The 26,171-nt window shown below is 31.5% G+C and overlaps 2 protein-coding genes and 1 long non-coding RNA gene across 3 annotated transcripts; 1 reads left to right on the forward strand and 2 right to left on the reverse strand.

Moving 5' to 3' along the window:
• The first annotated feature begins 5,828 nt into the window (after positions 1 to 5,828).
• On the forward strand, positions 5,829 to 6,954 carry LOC116116542. Its single transcript, XR_004125828.1, has 4 exons — positions 5,829 to 5,950; positions 6,564 to 6,672; positions 6,761 to 6,840; positions 6,918 to 6,954. It is a non-coding gene; the product is annotated as an uncharacterized LOC116116542 (long non-coding RNA).
• Positions 6,955 to 17,368: 10,414 nt separating this feature from the next.
• Positions 17,369 to 17,818, reverse strand: LOC116116619 (UDP-glucose flavonoid 3-O-glucosyltransferase 6-like). The gene has a single exon (XM_031402679.1). It carries the CDS (start codon positions 17,816 to 17,818, stop codon positions 17,369 to 17,371), a length of 450 nt encoding a protein of 149 aa, XP_031258539.1.
• Positions 17,819 to 24,268: 6,450 nt separating this feature from the next.
• On the reverse strand, positions 24,269 to 26,071 carry LOC116116620 (anthocyanidin 3-O-glucosyltransferase 6-like). Its single transcript, XM_031402680.1, has 2 exons — positions 25,954 to 26,071; positions 24,269 to 24,621 (listed from the first exon to the last, which is right to left on the reverse strand). The coding sequence occupies exons 1-2, from the start codon at positions 26,069 to 26,071 to the stop codon at positions 24,269 to 24,271; spliced, it is 471 nt and encodes a 156-aa protein (XP_031258540.1).
• Between the last annotated feature and the right edge of the window lie 100 nt (positions 26,072 to 26,171).

Genomic DNA, 26,171 nt, shown 5'->3' on the forward strand with positions numbered 1-26,171 from the left:
AAAAAATAATAAAAAAAAATTTCTTTTTTTTAATGATTAAATTATTCAAAGGAATAATAAAAAATGTTTCATATATTGGTTTACCAAATATTAATGTAATTTATATTTAATTTCATATATTTGTATGATTACTCATCATTTTTCAATGTCATTATTATATATTATCTATAAATTTTGTATCTTTTATTATAAATTGTTAGGTTAAACTGGAAAGAAAGAGTAGAGTAAATACCACCAAGCTTCCGAGAAGTTTCCAGGAAATTACACATGTACATCAACTATTCTCTCTCTCTCTCTCTCTCTTTGAAGTTTGAGTTACCTTTTTCCTAAGTGAGCATGTGAGTACACGTGATCAGTCCCATGTGCATGCTTTATTTTATTTTATTTGATAATTAAATGCTATATATTGTTACTTTTATTCTCAACCCAATAAAGACCTGCATGGTTCTCCATCCCTCCCTTGTCCCCATCAAAAACCCAGACTATCTCATCTCATCTCACGTCAATTATAATAGCCGAGTCTTTGTCGTTTTCTTTTTATAATTTCTTGAAGAAGTCTCGCGCAAGCTTTGAGTAATTTCTTCGAGTCATGATTAAAGATTTTTATTAATTAAGATGTTATTTTATGACTTTTGTATTAGTTTAATTATTATTTATACTTAAATTTATCTCTTATAAACCCTTTTTTCAGTAACCTATCTATTTCAAATTATTTTTAATCAAAGTCTTCAAAATTATCAACAATTTTTTTTAGTTTTATAATCACTTAATAAAAGCTTTTAATTTTTATTATTTTCACTTGCACTTTCTCTTTTTAATTTTTATACTTAATTTTGAATTATTTTCAGTTTTCCTTTTTTCACATTCTAAGGGTTTTTAGTTATGTTTCTTTAAATTCAATAGCTTCTTATAGTAATTAATATCTCATATTTTCATGAATATTATAGTAATTAAATAATTTTTCTATTGATTACTTATTGTTTTATTATACAATGATGAGTATTATAATCTAATTGATTTCGACTTAATTTCAATGTAATTTCCTTATCGAATTCTATACGTTGGAGAAATGCCATAGACAACTATAACGGAGTGTCATATCTCTTGCTTTATTTCCTTGTATGTAAGTTAAGTTTAGCTTATGAAATTCGAATTATTCACAAACATATTATTTAAATGCAAAATTTTGTAAATTACAAAAAAAAAAAAAAAAAGAATTTACCATTTGTTGTGAATAGAACTTATGGATATTCAGAATCGTCAAAAGCTTTAATAATTGCTGATATTAATGCAACCTTATTGACTGCATTATTTAAGGCACTATATCATAGTGTAGAACATCCTAGTTTGGAACGAGTAACAGGTTATCAAAATATCCTCCCAAGCATTGACCAAAAGGGATTGAAGAAGTTGAATACTCTTTGGGTTTCAGATTGTGAAGACTTGAAATGCATGATAGATGCACCGCATGTGTTCAATTGTGAACTATCTTAACTACGTTTTATGCTTCTTAAATATTATTTACAAAAAATATAATAAATGATAATTACCCAATATAATATATTACTGTTTAAATTTCATTAACAATTTTATTATCAATTGTAACGTGACTCCTATGATACAATCTTGGCTACGTCTTTAAAAAATGAAATATAATTATGGTTCAGTTTATAATTATATTAGTCAAAATCAATCAACTCTCAAACTTCACAAAAGAAAAAAAAATTAGTTACTCCAAATTTTACGCTAGAAATTAAAGAGAATGGTTCAACTTGATAGTTTCCAAAATTTGGTTAAAATAATTTCAAAGGTACCCCTTAGACATCCTCCAATATTTCTGAACAATAATTTTACCAAGTTCCTTGCTATACTCCTAAGTCAATTATGGACATACAACATATTTTTTAGGAATATTATCAATTAAGATTTAAATTTTTTAAACTTTTTCAATGAAAGGACAAAAGTTACACATTTAATTAAGAGACACTTAACAGTTATTTATTGTTAACTTTAACAAAAAAATGACAAATGACTTAAATGCCTTTACACACAGCTTCCTCATGAGTAATTTCTATCACATTTTCATTTGTTGTTTCCTAAATATGTTGCATATGAAATGACAATAGTGTCCCTTGACAACTGGATTGACATTGAAATGGCAAAGGTGCTCTACAGAAATCATCAATCCATACCATTAAACTCATGATTATATTTACTGTAAGTGTTTGATGTACTATGAATTTAAGAGGTATCTTCAATCCACCCAAAATAATTGGAGTTTTTATTTTTCATTTTTTTTTAAAAGAGAGATTTACTTTCTTAACTTATATAATCATTTTATTAATTCTAATCTCTAATAATGTCAAACTTTTTATTTACAAGATATATGTAACTATAAAATTATGTTAAATATTATTTGTAACATTAAGAAACAATAAATTTAATAGTCTAGTCCTTTTATATAGATCAAATATTAATTATTTCTATATATAACATTAATTTTATTAACACATTGTGGGTCATCCATTCATAAAAGCATATCTGCCTTTAAAGTTGTCACGCGCATTTCAAATTGCATTTTCTCTCACATCTTCCTCAACTCAGTTATCTGCAGACCACTTTAAATTATTTCAACCAATTAGTTTGCTTTTTCTGACAAAAGAAAAAAAGAAAAAAATAAATAGATTAAATTTACTCTAAAGTGTTTGATGTAGGATGAATTTTGAGAAAGTATCTTCAATCCACCCAAAATGATTTGTATCTATATTAGAAATAATTCTAATAGATTATTATGAATTTTAGTCATGTAGTAAATCATGTTAGTTATTGAAAAAATGAAATAATTCTAATAGATTATTATAAATTTTAATAATATATAATAAGTAAACTTTTTATCCATGGAACACGCTATCAACATTCATAAAACTCGATAATTAAAAAGAAAATACAATATCTCAAGACCTTGACCCTTTTGCACATTGAACACTTACAATATAAAGTACTGCTGTAGTTTCTTGGTAGCTGCTGAAATTTGTCATCTCTTTAACGTCTCTTTAATTCAGCAAACATGGTGGGTCATTGAAATTATAAAGTTGTTTGTCTTCTTCTTTTTCTTCTGCCAAAAAGAAAATCGTTACTGTCCCACTACGTCTGCACCATAATTTCGTCCAAAGCAATTTTACTCAGTTATCTTTGAATCATATCAGTCTTTTAAGTTTTCACGCGCATTTCAAATTACATTGAGTCATGATTAAAGATTTTTATTAATAAGATGTTATTTTATGATTTTGTATTAGTTTAATTATTATTTATACTAAATTTATCTCTTATAAACCCTTTTTTCAGTAACTATCTATTTCAAATTATTTTTAATCAAAGTCTCAAAATATCAACATCAACTATTCTCTCTCTTTTGCCTAGGCGAGCATGTGAGTACATGTGAATCAGTCCCATGTGCATGCTTTATTTTATTTGATTTGATAATTAAATGCTATATCTTGTTACTTTTATTCTCAACCCAATAAAGACCTGCACGGTTCTCTATCCCTCCCTTGTCCCCAACAAAGACCCAGACTATCTCATCTCATCCCACGTCTTTTATAAATTATAATGGCCGAGTCTTTGTCGTTTTCATTTTATAATTTCTTGATGAAGTCTTGTGCAAGTTTTGAGTAATTTCTTCAAGTTATAACTAAAAAGTCTTTCAGCTCTCAAATCGGAGTTACCTAGGGCCCTGGGCAAGTCAGGCAATTGCCTAGGGCGCCATAAACGATTTTATAAAATATTTATATACGAAAAATTAAATATTTTTATTAATTAAGATGTTATTTTATGACTTTTAATTATTATTTATACTCAAATTTATCTCTAATAAATTCACCCAAAATAATTAGGGTGCATTTGGTTTAGTATTTTAGATAGGATTTTGGGGATAATATTGGGTTATTGGATAGGAGAGTATTACGAGGTAAATTTTAAAAATTTGTGAAAAAGCCCTTAGGTTTACTAATTTAACTAAAGACCCTAACATATAAAATGACAAAAACACCCCCACCACCTGTAGTGTCAGATTCCGGCCACCACCGCCGGAATCTGGCCGAAAATTTTCGTTACAGCACAGACCGGTCGGATCTGTGCCGTAACACGTCGTTATGGCCTTGTCCGGCCAGATCCATGGTGGATTTGGCCGGAAAAGGCCAGATCTACGATCTGTTATGGCCGTCAACAGCCGGAAAAGGCCAAACGACGACCATCTTTGGCCGTAAGCGACGGCCAAAGATGTGGCCGTCGTTTTCGGTCAACGACGGCCAAGATTTTGCCATCGTTGACCGTCAACGACGGCCATTTCTTTGGCCGTCGGTGACGGCCAGATCTGGCCTTTTCCGGCCAGATCCGTGGTGGATCTGACCGGAAAAGGCCACATCGGTGAACTTCCGGCCATTTCTGGTCGGAAGTTAGGCCGTTGTACAGATTCCGACTATCACCGATGGTGGTTGCCGGAATTTGACAAGTTGGGTTGATGGGGGTGTTTTTGTTAATTTTTAAACTTTTTTTTCAGGGGGTAGTTAGTGAAATTAATAACCTTATGGGGTTTAAATGTAATTTAAAAAATAGGATAATATTTCTGGAATAATGTGCCAAACATTATTTGGAAAATAGGATCCAGAATATGGATAAAAATATTAAGCCAAACATGCAGTAAGTTTTTTTTCTTCTTCTTTTTTTTTTTTTTTTTACAAAAGAGAGATTTATTTTCCTAACTTATGTCATTAAATAATGATTTATATCCATATAATTATTTTATTAATTCTAATTTCTCTAATGTCAAAACTTTTATTTACAGGATATATATAATTATAAAATTAAGAAACAATAAAAATTTTATTTATTAACATATAACGCTAGATTATACCAAATCAAATTAGATTTAATGGTACAGTATTTAACAATCTAATTAAAATATGTTAGACCATGTTAAATAACGTTAAACAATATTTTTAAAAGACAATATCTCTTAACCATTTTTGTTCTTGACTAAGAAGATTAAGTATTGAGAAATTAAAATTTTAAAATTGTTTATGAGAATTAATAATGTTGAATATTATATAGTAAATAATCTACTGCATTAGTTATTGAAAAAAGGAAATAATTCTAATAGATTATGAATTTTCATAATATAAAATAAGTAAACTTTTTATCTATTGAACACGCTATCAAATTCATAAAATTTAATAATTAAAAAGAAAATACAATATCTCAAGACCTTGACCCTTTCGCACATTGAGCACTTCAAATATAAAATGTTGTAGTTTCTTGGCAGCTCCTTACATTTGTCGTCTCTTTAATCCAGCAAGGTAATGGCAAACATGGTGGGCCATTGAAATTATAAAGTTGTTTGTCTTCTTCTTTTTCTTTTGTCAGAAAAAAATTCATTGCCGTCCCCCTATGTCTCCACCCCCGTCTTTGAATCATATCGTCCAATGATAAAAGCAGTTTCACGCATATTTGTTAGAATACTTTAATTTCCAAATTACATTTTCTCTCTCAACTCAGTTTTATGTGCAAAGATTTACAAATATAAAAGGAGTTTCATTTATAGGAGAACACCAATCGGTTTGATATTTCAACTCTAGCTTTTCTTCTGTTTTTAGTTTATTCAATTAATTAACTTCTTCTTTATTATTATTTACTTGCAAAAACACCAATCGATATGATGTTTCAACTTCAACTTCTTTTTTTATTTTAGTTTATTCAATTAATTAACTTCTTCTTTGTTATTATTTACTTGCAAGAATCTGATCGAAGACATATACAAGGTCAATTTCTATATAATTATTTATTATTTTCTGCTTTTAGTTGGTTTTGATGTACTAATTCATATCTGTGAGCTCTAATCAAGTCAACTGAAGTCTCCTTAGTGATGGTGAATTATATTGGCTTATAGAAGAAGGTAATTTCCTACCTTTTTTTGGTTTTAATCAAAATTATTGGTCTTCTACTTTGAATAATTTCATTCAATTTTCTTTTTTTCCAATTAAAACAGACAAGATCTGAGATACAATTCATTCTGAGTGTGGAATTTTACTTCAAATTCTCTTACCTAAAAGTTATCAATCACAAACTTTTATACCAACTTTAGATATATATCCTACTTCATAAAGCTGGACTTTACGAATTGTGATCTCAGATTCTCAAGCTCAAATAGTATCATCACAATTGGATATGATACTTATCATCTTTAAACTTCATTATTATATCACTATAAATTATTTCATTAAAAAGTTAAAGAAAGACTAGAAAAATTAATTTGTTTTGAACTTCATTATTTCAACTTTAGACTAATTACTACCTGTCAAGAATTTGAGTTGGCAATTTCATTTTAATTTCTTGTTTAATCTCCTTAAAAAATGTAAATACCCCATAAAATTGAATGCTTGTTTTCTTTATTATCTTTATTCATTTCTAAGATTAACTTGTTTTACTTATTTTGTTATTAATGCTTTTATGGCTCCATAATACAGTTACTTATATTTTATTTAATTATCTTTTTTCTCATTTGATAGGTCAAGTTATTGGAGACATTGTGGGTCATCCATTGATAAAAGCAGAGAGGTGATTGTGAAAAGATTTACAGATACCAGAGAAGTTTCATTTCAAGGAGAACACCAATCGGTATGATGTTTCAACTTTAGCTTCTCTTCTAGTTTTACTTGGTTTTTTTTGTTATTATTTACTTGCTAACGTCATTATAAACCTAAAGTTTGCAAGGATCTGATCGAACATCTCAAATACACTTCATTCTGAGTGTGGAATTTTACTGCAGATTCTCTTACCTAGAAGGTGTTAGTCACAAACTTTATACTGACTTTAGATATGTATCCTAATTCATATCTAAACTTTGTGAATTGTGATCACAGATTCTCAAGCTCAAATAGCATCATCACAGTTGGGTATGATACTTATCATCTTTAAACTTCATTATTATACCACTACAAATTATTTCATTAAAAAGTTAAAAAGAAAGACTTCAAAAATTAATGTTTTGAACTTCATTAGCTTGGTTGAAGTTTATTTAGAATGTGTGGTCAGTGGCCACATGTCTAAATTAATTTCCACACGGGTTAAAGTAGACAAAATTTTTTGTTTAGAATAATATTGCATATAGGTTGTCTCCATTATTCCAAGGATAGGGTTGAAATTTCATTTTCTTATTACATTTGCATAATTTAAGTCAGTTTATGCTAAGAATAGAGAAAAAACTTGCGAGCTGAGGTTTCTGGAAAAATAACTTTCGTTAAAATATAAGATAAGAGGCACAACAGCTTATATAGTTTGAGAAGAAGAGGTTACTGTTGACTTTTTTGTCTCCTAGTTTTAGCTTATAACTCTTAACAATTTATGATATTTGACTAATTAGTAGCCATTGTTAGGATATTTTACTTGGGGTTGTGAGCTATTAACCCTATGAAGAGGATAATATCTTCTAGTTTGATGGAGCATGATTATATAAAATATTTAAAATTCATCATTTATTGTTTAACTATTTATTTTTATTGTTTCACGTGTAGCATACAGGTCATAGAATTCTCTCACAGAGTGTAGTTTTCTATTGTGTCAAGATATCTCTTAATAGAAAAAAAGGTACAGGAAATGTCCTTTTTTCTTTTGTGCTTTTGACATTTATTATAATAATTAAACATTCTTCGATAAATTATGTTTCTATGTTGAATATTTACACTATGAATGAAAATGAAAACTTTTCAAAAATATAATAAGGAAATCTCCATGGATGTAGCTTAACGGAGCAGACTTAATTTAAAACTTCTGCTAATTAGAGCATCATCATGAAACCAAAATTTATCATATAGTTTAATATTTTAATCTTAAAATTAAAAGAAAATGTCTTAACTGAAGGTGGAACTCTTGAGTCATGGCTAACTTTGTGTAAGTAAAAAAATACAGTTAAACCTCGATAAATTAATAACTTCAATTAAATAATACTTTTGACCGGTCCTAACTTAGGACCAATGTGATAAATTAATAATTTGCTAAATTTATTAGATAATACATTAAAAAAAAAAAAAAACACACACACACACACACACACACGCATAATCACCACTTGATATATAAACTAATAATCTCTCTATACATAAAAATTATATATATGCATGACTCAATTAGGAGGCCTTTTATAAAATAAGTCCAATGTTATTTGTTTCCTCTTAAAATTGATATCTTCTTGGATTTCATCTCTAACTTTTTTTAGTGCGTTAAGAACCACTAGTGTAATGTTCTCGTATTGCAAGAGAAAATTATGCAATGTGATTGTTGCTTTAAGTGCATTAACTATGAGCTATTCCGTAAATCACATTAACTATACACAATATGTAATGCATTAGGTTCAAGGTTTTGGAAAAAGAAAATAAAGAATGTCTCAATAAATTAATAATTTATTAATTTATACGATTACTTAATATATTGATTTGTTAATAAATTTTCATAGTCCCAATGATCGTAATTTATTAAGGTTTAACTGTGTATGTATATATATCTTATGTTATTTAGAAATAAAAATTTTAATATTAGTAAGGTTAGATGTGATTTTATTTCTTGGGGTGGTAATTGAGCAAACATTAACCAAGGGACTTCAAGAATATTCACTAATACTTACAATGAAATACATACTCTAGTTTGATCTGACTTTGTTTGTTATTAAATAGGAACAAAATAATAAAAAAAGTTTTTCCTTTTTTTTTTATAATTAAATTATTTAAAGGAATGATCAACAATGCTTCATAGTTTTTTCTCTTTTAACATTAATTTATATTTAATTACTTCACATCTTATTTATTTTCTTGTCTTACCTCTTTCAGATAAAGGTCTAGTCAAAATCAGATGCTTGCGCTTTGTTGGTAGTTACTCAAAGCTTGACATTTCACAAAAATATCATTGGTTTTTAAGCAAGGTATATAAATTCTTTTTTTATTTTTTAAATTTTATATAGCATAGAAAATAGTAACATGGCTAATTATTTATTTATCTTATCTAAATAATTATTATTAATCCAAAATACAAATAACACAATATTTCACTCGTTGAATATGATGAGATTTTTTATGCTAATTACCTAGTATTAATCTATTCCAAAAGGGCAAAATTAATCAAAACATACTCACAATGATTTATTGTCACACCCCCTCCCACATACTCACAATGATTTATCGTCACACCCCCTCCCGCGTATTCCCTATCCCGTCGAATCCGGGCACTCCGAGGGACTCAAGATCCCAAGAGGAGGGTGATTTTTTTTTTTTTCCCAAAAAACAATTTACCAATTCCATTCATAAAAACTTTAATGACAATAGTGTAACACAAAACATAGTTATGAAAACGTAAATCTTAGAAAACGGTTTATAGAACAAATGTATTAGAGTGCTTCTAATGTGTATAAACATCATGCTAATGAACATATGTCTGTCAGCCAACCAAATGCAATTTATAAATGAAAATAACTTTCAACCNATATCACTTGGCAGGTCTGACGTGTGCGTGTTGCTCTGACGGGAGCAGGTCACCCTTCACGTGACTTTCCCACGTCAGCCCTTTATTTTCCTGGGCATAACAATTATTATGAATTTTAATAATATATAATAAGTAAACTTTTTATCCATTGAACACGCTATCAACATTTATAAAATTTGATAATTAAAAAGAAAATACAATATCTCAAGACCTTGACCTTTTTGCACATTGAACACTTCAAATTATTGAGAGCACTGGTTTCTTGGCAGCTCCTGGATTCTATCGTCTCTTTAATTCAGCAAGGAAATGGCAAACATGGTGGGTCATTGAAATTATAAAGTTGTTTGTCTTCTTCTTTTTCTTCCGTCAGAAAGAAATTCATTGCTGTCCCCACCCTAATTTCGTCAATCTTTGAATAAAATCAATATGAGATGTACTTAGAATAATACTACACCAACAATCATGTTTCATAAACTTTTTCTCATAACTCTGATATGATAGCTCACAATTAGTCAGTTCATAATAAGTCCTATATAGATCCCACATAGGTCCCACTAATTAATTGCAAGTTAACCAATTGCAAACTGCCACGTCAGGGTTGTGAGAAAAAGTTTGTAAAAAAGAGTTATTGATGTATTATTACTCGATGTCGTTATTAGATAATAAGAATCATTTTACTTTTCATTTTGAATTATGGTTTGACAACATTATAGGGGTAAGCATGGGTAGTAGATAGAACCGAAACCGGAACCGAATCCTGAGATGGGAACCGATGGTGGGTTCTTGAGATGGAACTTTCTTGGAACCGAAGACGGGTACCCAGGATAGAACCTGCTTGGAACCGAAGGCGGGTACTCGGGATGGAACCTGGACTAAAAAAATAATTTTGGCTATTAAATGACCATAATACCCCTTGTCTATTTGATTAGCAATTAAACAGTGAAGGTGTTCTTCGAATTCTTACATCCACACAATATTTCTGATAATTTTGATAGCTTCCTCTACATTGCCTAGAAGTCAAGTATGTGTACAGCTCATCATGAGTCATTTCTATCACAGTTTCCTAAATATCTTGTATATGAAATGACAACAGTGTCCCTTGACAACTTCATTGACATTAAAATAGCAAAGATGCTCTACAGATATCCTCAATCCACACTATTAAAGTCATGATTATTTGATGCACGGTGAATTTGAGAGGTATCTTCAATCCACCCAAAATAATTGGAGTTTTTATTTTTCATTTTTATGAAAAAAAGAGAGATTTATTTTCTTAACTTATATAATCATTTTATTAATTCTAATCTCTAATAATGTCAAACTTTTTATTTATAGGATATATGTAACCATAAAATTATGTTAAATACTATTTATAACATTAAGAAACAATAAAAATTTTGTTATTACAATATAACCGTAGACTATACCAAGTCATACTAGATTTAATGGTCTAGTACTTTTTAGATAGATCAAATATTAATTATTTCTATATGTAACATTAATTTTATTAACTTCTTTTTACTTTTTGGAGACATTGTGGGTCATCCATTCATAAAAAGCATATCAGTCTTTCAAGTTTTCACGCCCATTTCAAATTGCATTTTCTCTCAGATTTTCCCCAACTCAGTTTTACGTACAGATCACTTTAAATTATTTCAATCAATTAGTTAGCTTTTCTGACAAAAAATAAAAATAAAAATAAAAATATAAAATTAAAGATAAACTAGTCATGATTAAATTTACTCCAAAGTGTTTGATGTAGGATGAATTTTGAGAATGTATCTTCAATCCACCCAAAAATAATTAAGTTTTTATTTTTTATTTTTTTTTAAAAAAAGAAAGATTTACTTTCTTAACTTATAACATTTAAAAATGGTTTGTATCTATATTAGAAATAATTCTAATAGATTATTATGAATTTTAGTTATGTAGTAAATCATGTTAGTTATTGAAAAAATGAAATAATTCTAATAGATTATTATAAATTTTAATAATATATAATAAGTAAAAAGAAAATACAATATCTCAAGACCTTGACCCTTTTGCACATTGAACACTTACAATTTAAAGTACTGCTGTAGTTTCTTGGCAGCTCCTGAAATTTTTCGTCTCTTTAACGTCTCTGTAATTCAGCAAGGTAATGGCAAACATGGTGGGTCATTGAAATTATAAAGTTGTTTGTCTTCTTCTTTTTCTTCTGCCAAAAAGAAAATCATTACTGTCCCACTACGTCTGCACCATAATTTCGTCCAAAGCAATTTTACTCAGTTATCTTTGAATCATATCAGTCTTTTAAGTTTTCACGCGCATTTCAAATTACATTATCTCTCTCATCTTCCTCAACTTAGTTTATGTGCAAAGATTTCCGAATAGCAGAGAAGTTTCATTCACAGTAGAATACCAATCAGTATGATGTTTCAACTTCAGCTTCTCTTCTTATTTTAGCTAGTTTAATTAACTTTTTCTTCATTATTATTTACTTGCTAACATTTTTATGAACTTGAAGTTTGCAAGGATCTGATCGAAGATCTCAATTACACTTCATTCTGAGTGTGAAATTTTTACTTCAGATTCTCTTACGTGGAAGGTATCAATCACAATCTTTTATACTGGCTTTAGATATAAAGCTGAATTTGCGAATTGTGACTGCAGATTCTCAAGCTTAAATAACGTCATCATAGTTGGGTATGATACTTATCATCTTTGAACTTCATTATTATACCACTACATATTTTTTCATTAAAAAGCTAAAGAAATATTACAAAAATTAATTTGTTTTGAGCTTCATTATTTCATCTTTGAACTTCATTGGCTTGGTTGAAGTTTATTTAGAATGTGTGGTCAACAGCCATATTTTTTGTCGTAGATCTGGCCGTTTTTTGCCAGGTCCATGAAAGATTTGGTTGGAAACTGACAGATTGGCAAAAGATCGACTAGATCTGACCAATCGTGCGTCGTTCTGGCATTAGCAACGGTTGTTCGCGACAGTTGCTTGCTAGCAACTGTTGCTTGCGTGGATGAGAGTTTTTTTGTTAATTTATAAACTTTTATTGAGAAAGGTAATTATTAAGTGTTTTGAGTTGAATAGAATAAGATTGAATTTTGAACAATATTAAAATAAACATGTTTTTTATTTTTAGGATATGATAGTAAAATAAAATAAAGTTGGAAAAATAAAAAAATAAATACAAAATTAAAGATAAACTAATTATGATTAAATTTACCACAAAGTGTTTGATGGAGGATGAATTTTGAGAAAGTATCTTCAATCCACCCAAAATAATTGAGTTTTTATTTTTCATTTTTTTTTTTTTTAAAAGAGAGATTTACTTTCTTATGGCATTCAAAAATGATTTGTATCTATATAATCATTTTTATTAATTATAATTTCTCTAATATCAAAACTTTTATTTACAGGATATATGTAATTATAAAATTAAGAAACAATAAAAATTTTGTTTATTAACATATAACGCTAGATTAGACCAAATCAAACTAGATTTAATGATATAGTATTTAATGGTTTAATTAAAATATGTTAGACCATATTAAATAACATTAGACAACATTTTAAAAGACAATATATTATGACTATTTTTATTCTTGACTAAGAAGACTAAGTATTGAGAAAATAAAATTTTAAAATAATTTGATGATTTTTAAAAACTTTTTATGATTATGATTATGATTTTTAAAAACTTTTTATCCATTGAACAAGCTGTCAACATTCATAAAATTTGATGATTAAAAAGAAAATGATAATTAAAAAGAAAATACAATATCTAAAGACCTTGACCCTTTTGCATATTGAACACTTAAAATTCTTGGAAGCTCCTGAATTTTGTCGTCTCTTTGATTCAGCGAGGAAATGGCAAACATGGTGGGTCATTGAAATTATAAGATAAAAGAAGCAGGAGCAAAAATAATGCTCTCGTTTCATCGTTTGTGTACCAAAATATCTTTTGAGATAGATAAAATATTAATTAATTCTATACGTAACATTAATTTTATAATCATTTTATTTTCAAAAAAAATGTGTAAAGTATACAAAATCCTATCTAATATAACTTATATTACTATTATGAAAATATCATCAATTTTATTTTATGTGTAAAAGTCAAAAGCCAAAAAATTTAAAGATATATTATATAATTTTTGAAAATTAATAACACTTAACAACTGGTACAAATAATTTGTGAATTGTCTTGGAGATTGTCAGCACCGAAAGTTGTTTGTCTTCTTCTGTCAAAAAGAAATTCATTGTTGTCCCACTATATCTCCACCGTAATTTCGTCCAAAGCAATTTTACTTAATTATCTTTGAGCCATATCGTCCAATGATAAAAGCAGATTAGTCTTGTTAAGTTTTCGCGCGCATTTCAAATTACATTTTCTCTAACATCTTTCTCAACTCAGTTTTATACGCAAAGATTTACAGATTCCAAAAGAGTTTCATTTCTAGGAGAACACCAATAGTATGATATTTCAACTTCAGCTTCTCTTGTGATTTTAATTGGTTTAATTAATTTTTTCTTTGTTATTATTTACTTGCAAGGATCTGATTGAAGACATATACAAGGTAAGTTTTCATATAAGTATTTATTGTTGATCTTTATTATTTTTTGCTTTTAGTTAGTTTTGATGTACTAATTAATATCTGTGAGCTATAGTCAAATCAACTAAAGTCTCCTTAGTGCTTGAGAATTATATTGGCTTATAGAAGAAGATAATTTCCTGCTCTTTTTGGTTTTAATCAAAATTATTGGTCTTTTACTTTGAATAAATTCATTCAATTTGCTTTTTTCCAACTAAAACAGGCAAGATCTGAGATACACTTCATTCTGTGTGTGGAATTTCACTTCAAATTCTAAGGTATCAATCACAAACTTTTATACTAGCTTTAGATATATATCCTACTTCATAAAGCTGGACTTTGNGTGAGTTAGGAAGCCCAGTGAGTGGATAATACAATTTATAAATGAAAATAACTTTCAACCTTAAACCAGCATGAGCAAAACTTGCATTTCACATAACGCGTAACTATTCCCTTAGCGAAACCACACTTTCTTGATATAATTTCCTTGATTCGTATCCACTCATGCCCATCAAGGAAATTCGCATCATTGTACAAACTTTCCAATTAACATGGATCATCGTATTATTTTCACGAAAACCGATACACCATCATCAAAGTTAAGTAGGCATTCCCCAACACGAAACCCACTCTTGTTCACGCCAATACCCGTCAAATGTCCACAATTTCCACCTAACTTATACCCGTTGAATATTTATAAATTTCATACCAACCTATACTCGCTAGATGTTCACAAGTTCCACTCATTCAATTAATGCAACCATCACCACCACCATTACCACACTAGTACGCAAGGTCCTGAATATATACAACCAACTAGCTGCTCAACTAGGCCAATACTCGTCTAGTGTAACCTGTCAAATCCCCTCCCAAGGTCTATCCTCCGGGTGTAATCTCGCCTGGAGCTCGTCAGGCGCCCAACCTGTCCCGATAGGATGGTATAGATCATCATCGTTTGGAAGTACGAGTCATCTCAATATGCGCATGAGGCTAATCATATCCCACCCAGGCCAATACCTGCCCAATAGTCTCATCAAATCGCGCCCAAGCCAATACCCACTAGGTGTCATAATCCCACTCAGGCCAACATGCGCCTGGTGTAATCCCGCTTGGAGCTAGTCAGACGTTCGTACTGTCCCGATAGGATGCTAAATTCATTGGAGATCTTAAACACCAAAAGATTAACTTAACATCCTTTAACAAAAACTGTCTCATAACCGAACACTGATCACTCCAGGATTTTTCTTAAAAATTCCATTCATCAATTTAAGCCATAATTTTAATGTGGCATTCAAGACACACATATGAAGTTCCAGCAAATTATCCAAGCCATTATAGAGTCAATAACTATTTAAAACAGAATTTTCTTTCAACCCTTCAAAACTGCCAACTGCTTCCAGAATTGAGGTTACTGACTTGTAAAATTTATAATAATTTGACCTTTAATCGAAACCTTATGAAAACCAACAGAATTAAACTAGAAACCTACAGGATTCACCAGAATTTAAAATCATCAAATTTGGATAAGAATAGATACATCAAATCATTTACGAAAATACTCATTCTGCAGGAAACCCAAATTCCAGATTTACAGGGCAAACTTAAAAAATCCATAGAAATCCAATACTTCGAGTTTTTGAGTGAAACAAATTTCTAAACACTCCTCAAGAAGTCTACAACAACATATCCAAAATTCAGCTTCAGTCAAAAACCCAAGACATGTAAACGATTTTCGAAATTCCAGATGGTCAGTTTTTGCAGAGCAACCCTTATATCGAAAAACACATCTTTAACCAATTTTTTGCTCAGGAATCACACATACGTTCTATCCACATAACATTATTGTAATTAATCTTACCTTTTCTGTTAGGATTAGGATAAGTGTGTTAATTAGAATTAGGATAAGCGTGTTAAGTCTTTTATTATTATCTTTTATGATTATGTTAAGTCTTTTATAATTATCTTTTATAATTATATTATTATCTTATTAGGATAGAATTAGGATTATCTTATTATCCCTTTTACAATTAAAGTCATTTTGAGAGTCAATAGAGTTAAGTGTAAGGCTATATAATAGCCTAAATATAGATTGTGAGAATCAATAAAGAAATTTGTCAATTAGTCTTTCTATCTCTTGTTCTTGGAGGTCTCTGTTCCTCATATAAACAGATCCTATCCCAAACCCTATCATTGGTGCTCTCGTTNGCAAACTTAAAAAATCCATAGAAATCCAATACTTCGAGTTTTTGAGTGAAACAAATTTCTAAACACTCCTCAAGAAGTCTACAACAACATATCCAAAATTCAGCTTCATTCAAAAACCCAAAGCATGTAAACGATTTTCGGAATTCCAGATAGTCAGTTTTTGCACAGTAACCCTTATATCAAAAAACACATCTTTAACCAATTTTTTGCTTAGGAATCACATATATGTTCTATCCACATAACATTATTGTAATTAATCTTACCTTTTCAGTTTAATCTCATACCATTTTATTCAATCATAAACAACACAAATCAAATTAATCAATAATCATCAAAGAGGGAAATCTCAAGCTTTACTCACCTCCCACATTCTTAATCCTCCTCTACTCCTTCCCATCACCGGAGTTTGCCCGCCAACGGCCACTTTCCCAGCAACCTTCATCGCTCTCAACTCCTCTCTCTCCTCGGTTTCATCTCTCTCCCTTCTTTGTTCTTCCTCTCCTCTCGTTTCTTTCTTCTCGATTCTTCTCCGTATGGGTGAACAGCCCACCTATATATAGAACTTTTCTAAAATTGTGAAACTACCTCAATAATTCACTTATTCTTACCATGACCCCACCACATCAGCTTTTCTTGCAAAATGTCCCCAACAAAAATTTAGAAACTCAGGTTTTTTATGAAATAACCCATAAAATATGGGATATTACAACCTTCCCCCCTTAAAGAAATTTCGTCTTCGAAATTTAAACTCCTGACTAGAATAACTCTAGATACAGTGCACATATATTGCTTCATTTGGTTGGCATAACGAATATCTGGAGCCAAACCCTACAATCTTTCTTTAATACATGGCCACCACATCTTGCAGTTAAACTTTCCAATTTCTTTACCATCGAAATACCTTTCAATCTGTATCCATACACTCGTGTATCCACCACAAAAGGCAGTTGCATCTGACTTGGTGCTTTCCACAAAACATTGACTTTGGCATTCCTGACTTCCTAAAACGTTACCTCCTTTGGTATGGTCTGGGCCTCTTGTTGCGTCATGGCGTATACTCNCCGCAATGTTCAAGCGCACAAGCGATATCTTTCACCTGGTCCTCACTGAAGCTTCCCATGCTCCCGGGGCAAAGAAACACAATCGATGATGGCGGTTGATCATCAAGCCACTCCTTGATCTTTGTTATTGAGATGGATCCACCTGATTCTCGATCAATCTCATCACCCTCTAAATTCAAAATGGGTCCCGGTGTATACACAGGTGGGGTGTTGTTCAACTTACCATCTGAGAAAGACTCGACCGCATAGGATTCCAACTGCTTGAATGTATTTACAATAATGCCCTTTGCTTCTCTAAACCCCCTTGCTTGTTGAAACATAACATTAGTCAACGGCTTAACGAGACTCGGGACAATCAACTCAGTGACCGAGTCTTTCAACTCAGTGATGGGCTGGTTTTGCTCATCAGAAAGAACTTGCAATTGTAACTGCATACTAAGGAGTTGTTTATCTAAAAAATAGCTTAATAACCAACAAGTAATTATAAGTTAATTTTACTTTATAAGTATTTAAGATGTTAAGTAATTATGTATTTAGTTAAAATATTTATAAGTAACTGATAAATAGTTAATGTGTTTGGTAATATATGGTTTATAAGTAAAATTTATTATAAAATAACTAAAATAGGTATTACATTAAATAAGGGTATACTATAAAATTTTAAAATTAAACAAGAATAATATGGTAATATATTTGATCAAACTAGCTTATAAGCAAAAAAAAAAAAAAAGTACATTTCCCTAACTTATTTTTTTTGGCTTATAAGTTCAACTTATAAACTCGAAAATGTTATAAACAAACAAGTCAGCTTAATTTTAGAGCTTAATTTTAGAGCTTATAAACTAGTTTGACCAATTTATAAGCTTAGAAAGACACCGCTTTAAGAAAAGTTGCACTGGAGGTGTAGAAAATGTAGCTAGGAACTGCAAAATCATTCGCAACTTCAATCATGTCCGCACAGAACATATCGAGAACGAACCCGGCGAGTCGAGGTGAGCCACCAGAGGTTGACTCCGTCTGAATTAGCTTAGTGACTGCTTCTTTGACGAGGGGTTAATGGCTTTTGACGAACGAATCCATGAAGCTTATACGAGAAGATGATTTGGAAGGGGAAAGATTGACTTCTGGGAGTTGAATGATTTTGAAGTTCGGGTTGAGTGGAGAGAGAGAGAGTGAATGAAGGTAGACGGGGACTTTGGTGTCGAAGGGAAGCTGCATGACGAGGACAGTGATGGAGAGGCGGTGGTCACAGTGGACCAGGAGTTTTGCCATCTCCACCATCGTTACAACGTGGCCGACGCCCGATGAATGGATCAACACTAGCTCAGCTTTCTTCATCCTTTTGTTTTGTACATTTGTTTATTAACAAAGTTAATGGACAGTTATATACAGGACAAAGGGCTGATGAAGATGATGATATAAGTACTATGCCAGTTTATAGAAAAATATTTATTTAATAATAAAGGAATAAAAAATGTGGCCTGGTCGGCGGTCGCCGCCAGCTTAGGTGTGACGGGCGAGATCACGCTTGTAAATCAAAATAATTTTTTTAAAATTATCATCTCGACCGTCCATATCTGAAGGCATTGAGTTATTATTGTGCCTACCCCTGTCACGGGGCGAGTGGGCCAGGATAAACACACGTCCCTGTTTCAGTGAACTCGGTAACTGACTCATCATAAATGTGGTGTTGTTTAATCTTTAATGGTTCAGTTATCATTGTTGTGCTTTTTTATTTGTAGTGAAAGATTTGTTTAGGAAAATAATAGAGCTATCAAAAAGAGTGTACCAAATTTATGTATCGAATAATATGGCGTAATTTGTATTAATCGATGATCAGGATTATGTCACGTTATTTAATACATGAATTTGGTATATTATTTTCGATAACTGTAGTATTACTCGTTTGTTTAATAGTGTTAGCAAATGTGTGAAAACCGACGTGAGAGTGAGACACATCAATGGGTGTATAACAGAAAAAGACTTTAATATCCCTTGTCTTATTATACTTCATTTTCTTATTTTATTTCATTCAATTTTTGTTTTTAAGTATGAATACATATTTTTTTATTTATTTCATGATGTGGCATCCTACATGGTATATGCCACCTCAACTGGTTATTGCTTGGTTTGCAAATTTAGGATAGATGAATTTTGGAAGGAGATTTGAATTTGGGGAATTCTAGGTACGTTTGGTTTAATATTTTTCACTATTCTATTTATACTATTTCCAAAATACCAATTTATTTTCCTAAAAATGTTATTATATTTTATTCAACTATTTTTAAATCCCTTTAAGTTTATTAATTTGACTAAACATCCACAGAAAAAAATTTAGAAATTGACAAAAACACCCTTATCACTCACATTTGTCGTATTCCGATCACCACCGTCGAAAGGTGGCCGAAATCTAGTATAATAGTGTACTATCGATTGGATCTGACCGATAGTACGTCAATCTATCATTTTTTGGCCAGATCCACAGTGGATCTGATCGAAAAAGGCCAGATCAACAACAAAAGATCTGACCACCGAAAATACATTGCTCTGATACATGAACAAATTGCATTTGAGAGAANTATTTGAAATTAAATTCAAAATGCCTTGCAAAAGACTTTGCTTTCTCCGAACTTTCAAGGTATGAAATTTTTGTGAACCAAAGGCTTACTAGTGGTCTCTCTGTTGGATATCCAGAAGAATCATCAAAAGCTTTAAGAATTGCTCATATTGATGCAACCTTGTTGACTGCATTATTTAAAGCACTATATCATAGTGTAGAATATCTTAGTTTGGAAAGAGTAACAGGTCAAAATATCCTCCCAAGCATTGACCAAAATGGATTGAAGAAGTTGAATACTCTTGTGGTTAGAGATTGTTCAGACTTGAAATGCATGATAGATGCATCGCAAGTGGGGGAAGAAAATCCAAAGTTGCATCCAAGTTTAGCAGAGTTAGAGTTGCAATGGTTACCAGAATTGCAGTGTATATGGAAGGGGCCCATGCCCATGCATGTTGTAAACTTCCAAAGTCTTATGGATGTTTATGTGAGAGGGTGCAAAAGCTTGGTTTATCTTTTCACTTTATCAATTGCCCGGAGTTTGGGGCAGTTGAAATCACTCCGTGTAGAATATTGTGAGAGTTTGGAGTTCCTGATCAAGATAGAAGAGGATGATAATGGCAGGGGAGTGAAAATGTTGTCAAAATTAGAAGATCTCCAAATTGAAAGATGCAAGAGATTGGAATACGTTTTTCCGGTGTTTATTGCAGCAGGTCTTATACAACTTAAAAATCTTGAAATAAAAGATGCAACAGAGTTGAAGCAAGTATTTCATGGAAAAGAAGAAAATGAAGTTGCAGAGGAAGGCGAGGACATCAAGTTGCCTAATTTAAAAAAGCTAAGGCTCTACAAACTTGAAAAGCTTACCAGATTCTTTCCCAAAAATAATCATTCAACTCTGCCAGCTTTGGAGGTATGTTTTTAATTCGTTTCCTTTTCTTTTTTTGGCCTAAAATGGACGAACATTTTATTGGCTCAACTCTGCTGCATCTTTTATTTCAACGTGCATATGGAAAGAAAAAAGTGCATAAATTTATTTTAGGTTCTTTACGATAAATATGGAAAGAAAAAAGTTGTATGGGTTAAATAAAAGATTTTACCACAATTTTTTTTTTTTTTACAATAGATGGTACTTTAAGTGAGATATCAACAATGAAAAATTATATCATAATTGTTAAATCTTTACCTATTAGGCCTTTGGAAGGATTATTTAGCTATGCATTATTTTAGAATTTCTAACAATTATAATATAATTTTCATTACAATTGGCATTAAAATTTTAGTTTACCAATTACCACTCCTCCCTTTATGGGAATAAAATTCTTCTAAGTTTAATAATACTTATTCAACAATAGCATATCAAACCATTCACTTAAAATTATAAATGAATCTACTTTGTTATTGTTCAATTTACTTTCAGCTTCTCTTATAATTTTTGTATTTTTTAGTTAATTAAATAAAATATATAAAGGATTCTCTTACTTTTTTTTAGTAGTTGGTAGTACGTTATAATCTATTGGCATAAATTTATCTAATAAACTTTTTATAACATTATTGTGAAGTCTCAGAATCTACAGGTTGTAGAGATGAGTAATTGCAGTAGTCAATTGTGCGATGGAATTCTCTCTGGGTTGAGATGTGGCTTCTTCAAAAAAATTAAAGAATTAAGCATGGAAGACTGCGGAGTACTGGAACATGAGTCATCATTCTCAAATTTGAAGAATTTGACCTCTTTAACAATAACCCACTTCAACAAGCTCAAACATATCTTCTCACCAATTGTTGCTCGAAATCATATGTTGCAATTGNCGAGTCGAGGTGAGTCACCAGAGGCTGACTCCGTCTGAATTAGCTTAGTGACTGCTTCTTTGACGAGGTGTTAATGGCTTTTGACGAACGAATCCATGAAGCTTATGCGAGAAGATATTTTGAAGGGGAAAGATTGACTTCTGGGAGTTGAATGATTTTGAAGTTCGGGTTGAGTGGGGAGAGAGAGTGAATGAAGGTAGACGGGGACTTTGGTGTCGAAGGGGAGCTGCATGACGAGGACGGTGATGGAGAGGCGGTGGTCACAGTGGACCAGGAACTTTGCCATCTCCACCATCGTTACAACGTGGCCGACGCCGGATGAAGGTATCAACACTAGCTCAGCTTTCTTCATCCTTTTGTTTTGTACATTTGTTTACTAACAAAGTGGAAAGTTATATACAGGACAAAGGGCTGATGAAGATGATGATATAATTACTATGCCAGTTTAGGAGAAAAATATTTATTTAATAATAAAGAAATAAAAAAGGTAGCCTGGTCGCCGCCGGCTTAGGTGTGACGGGCGAGATCACGCATGTAAATCAAAATAATTTTTTTAAAGTTATCATCTCGACCGTCCATATCTGAAGGCATTGAGTTATTATTGTGCCTGTCCCTGTCGCGGGGCGAGTGGGCCAAGATAAACACACGTCCCTGTTTCAGTGAACTCGGTGTTGTTTAATCTTTAATGGTTCAGTTATCATTGTTGTGCTCTTTTATTTGTTTACGAAAATAATAGAGCTACAAAAACAGAGTGAACCAAATTTATGCTATTCGATGTAATTTGTGTTAATCGATAATTAAAATTATGTCACATTATTTAATACATAAACTTGATGTATTATTTTTTATAACTGTAATATTACTCGTTTGTTTAATAGTATCGACGAATGTATGGAAATCATCGTGAGAGTGAGACACATCAATGGGTGTATAATAGAAAAAGGCTTTAATATCCCTTGTCTTATTATACTTCATTTTCTTATTTTATTTCATTCAATTTTTGTTTTTAAGTATGAATACACCATTTTTTTTTATTTCATGATGTGACATCCTACATGGCATATGCCACCTCAACTGGTTATTGTTTGGTTTGCAAATTTAGGACAGATGAATTTTGGAAGGAGATTTGAATTTGGGGAATTCTAGGTCCGTTTGGTTTAATATTTTTCACTATTCTATTTATACTATTTCCAAAATACCAATTTATTTTCCTAAAAATGTTATTATATTTTATTAAACTATTTTTAAATCCTTTAAGTTTATTAATTTGACTAAACATCCACAGAACAAAATTTAGAAATTGACAAAAACACCCTTATCACCTACATTTGTCAGATTTCGATCACCACTGTCGAAAGGTGGTCGAAATCTAGTATAATAGCGTACTATCGATTAGATCTGACCGGTAGTATGTCAATCTATCATTTTTCGGTCAGATCCATAATGGATCTGATCGAAAAATGCCAGATCAACAACAAAAGATCTGACCACCGAAAAAACACTGCTCTGATACATGAACAAATTGCATTTGAGAGAAGAGAATTTTTTTTTATTCAACTTAAAGGGATCCGTTTACCAGAAGAACAAAATATATATATATATACAAGTAACCGTGATGAGTCAATCACAATCAATTAACCATAACAACTAATTAACTATTTAACCAATTAACTAAACCACTTAACTAACTAACTGACAGATTAACTAGCTAACTAAACTAATTAATTAATTATACTAATAATCCAATAGTCATGCGGGCACAAAACATGTCGAGGACAGACCCGGCGAGTCAAGGTGAGTCATGGGAGGCTGACTCGGAGTGAACTAGCTTAGAGACTGCTTCTTTGATGAAGGGTTTACAAGATTCAATGAATGAAGTGAAGAAGCTTCTGGGTCAAATCCTTGAAGGTCATCGCTTAAGAGATGAACGAAGTTGATGCGATTGCTAGCAGAGAGTGAGTTTAGATAGATGTTAACTTTGGAGTCAAAGGGTAATTACATGACAAGGACCGTGATGGAGATGCGTTGGTGGCGGTGGACGAGGAGCTTGGCCAGCTCCATAGTGGAGTCGAGGTGGCCGGCGCCTAGTGCAGGGATGAAGACGAGGTTGGCTTTCTTGTTCATTGAAGCTGGTTATTGTGTTTTTGAGTTTTGAGAGTAAAATTCAATGAAAGTTTAATGGATTTTAAATAGAAATTAATTGAAGTAAAACCATCTATGTAAACAAGACGATAAGTTAGTGATGATGTAAATGCTTTGCTAACAGGGAGAAGACCTGTATGTGTTCAAATAACTGGAAATTGAAAAGTAGCTGAGTATTACTTTTCAAACTCTAATGAATCTAACCTTACTTTAGTGATTTATGTTCAAATATTTCGACAAAGATGTCTTGTGAACATCCGTTAGAGCATGACATCAACCAACATATTGAAAACAAGAAACCAAGAGAATCCATCCAAATTATGCCAATGTCAAATCTTGAACATCAATAGTTTTATAATTCTATGACAAAGTAAAATTAAGATTCTTTGGGCACTTGTGGAGTCCATCCGATTACTTTTTCAATCTTAACCGTTCGATCGAGAAATTCTTTTGGCAGCACATCCGTTGGATTTGTGTAGTCACCCTGTATGGCGAACTGACCCTTTGGTGGAGGTTGACGTAGGGACCATAAGAACCGATGCCCACTCTGCTTGAGCGCACAAGCAATCTCTTTCACCTGATCCTCATCGAAACTTCCCATGCTCCCGAAGCATAGGAACACAACCGACGATGGCGATTGATCATCAAGCCACTCCGTGATTTCTGCTTTTGTTTTGGACCCACCTGACCCTAAATCAATGCTATCACCCGCAAGATTCAAAATGGGTCCTACAGAATAACGGGTGGGATATTAGTTTCACCATTTGAGAAAGACTTTATCATATTAGACTCCAAATCCATGAATGAATTTACAACAATACCCTTAACCCGTCGAAACCTCCTTGCTTGCTCAAACACTATCATAGACCAATCTTTCTCTAAGTACGCAGAAGGCAAAACCTTGTTTTGAAGGAAGAGAAAACAAGGTTAGAACTTGGAACTTAGAATGCCTGGTTGAAGGTCAACTGCTGTAGCTCCTTCAATCTCCTAGGTTTAATTCATATGGTCCGTAGAGGAACACTGGCGCAAACTAGCAAATGGCATCGATTCACTTGGCCACTCCATGATCATGCTGCTCGATTGCAGATGATTATGTGCTAGAGGGAGAATATGGTCTTTTTGAGTTCTGCAATCCATGTAACATTTGTTCCTGTCACAATTATAATTGATATTCTCAAAAAAAGGGGAAAATGAAATTACAAAATTTTGAATTAATTGATTCTTGTGAACATCCATTAGAGCATCACATCGACCAACATATCGAAAACTCGTTCCAAGGAGAATGAAGCAAAAACAAAAGACCATAAAAAATCCAAAGTAGGCATTTTCTTCTTAACTTAATGAATGTAAAATCTTATATATCAATAGAAAATGGCTTTAAACTTTTGCTCGGGTTTTATTTGTTTAAAACTTATTCCCATCTAAGACAAAATTAGTTCAAATTTCCATTTCAATCATCCATTATTCAAGCATAAGGTCCAAATTCTTCATATTACCAATCTATCTACCTGAAATGATTTCATATGTTGAGATATAAAAAGATGTCTAAACTATTAGCTTAAAGAGAATCCTAACAATTTCAAGAATAAAGTATCGAAAATTTAAATAATAGAACTATATAACAATTTTACATACAAAAACTTCTCAGATGAATTTTAAACCAATCTTTCATTTTCTTCTTTGTGTTCACCCAAAAGACAGATTCTGTGACAAAAATTTAGGTATGGTCACTTTACTAAGTCAATGAAGAAGATGCTTTGATCACAGCAGATGATAGAACGTAAGAAGATATCCATAACTAAGAAGCAATGAGAAAGCGGCCACTGCAGATGAAAAAGTGTGAAAGATCCAATAAAGAAATTCATGCACCATATATATAAAGTCCCGTTGCTGTTGAGCATATAGTGATATAATTTTTTTAAAGGCGAAATTTTTACCATCATGCTAGAATGAGAGTTTTTCTGTATTTTACCTGATCAATGAGATAAGGCCTGATTAAATAAAGTTGAGCAGCTTACCACTTTAATCTAATTTAGTCTCCGTTGCTTAACCACTAAAGACCATGCAAACATCCCGATAATTGCGTCATGCTAAACACTGAGCTGCTCAACTGAGCAAGTTGAGCATTGATCGAGATTGTCAGTCTTGACAGAGGACCATGATTTAGACCTACCATCATGTTGTATCCACAGTAATTAAATGACCAACTACTGGCCCTTCAACAGCCAACATTTTTGCAGCTAGTTGTCTTCACTAAACATGGTTTTCATTCTCCCATT

This window comes from Pistacia vera, unplaced genomic scaffold (genome assembly GCF_008641045.1).
Source record: "Pistacia vera cultivar Batoury unplaced genomic scaffold, PisVer_v2 Contig78, whole genome shotgun sequence".
NCBI lineage: Eukaryota > Viridiplantae > Streptophyta > Magnoliopsida > Sapindales > Anacardiaceae > Pistacia > Pistacia vera.

Excerpts from the sequence above, each read along its gene's own strand:
- LOC116116620 (XM_031402680.1), bottom strand. The coding sequence starts at position 26,071 with ATGATGGTAGGTCTAAATCATGGTCCTCTGTCAAGACTGACAATCTCG. Across the intron at positions 24,622-25,953 it reads ATTATCGGGATGTTTGCATG|GACCCATTTTGAATCTTGCG; the intron begins GTCTTTAGTGGT and ends GTTATTCTGTAG.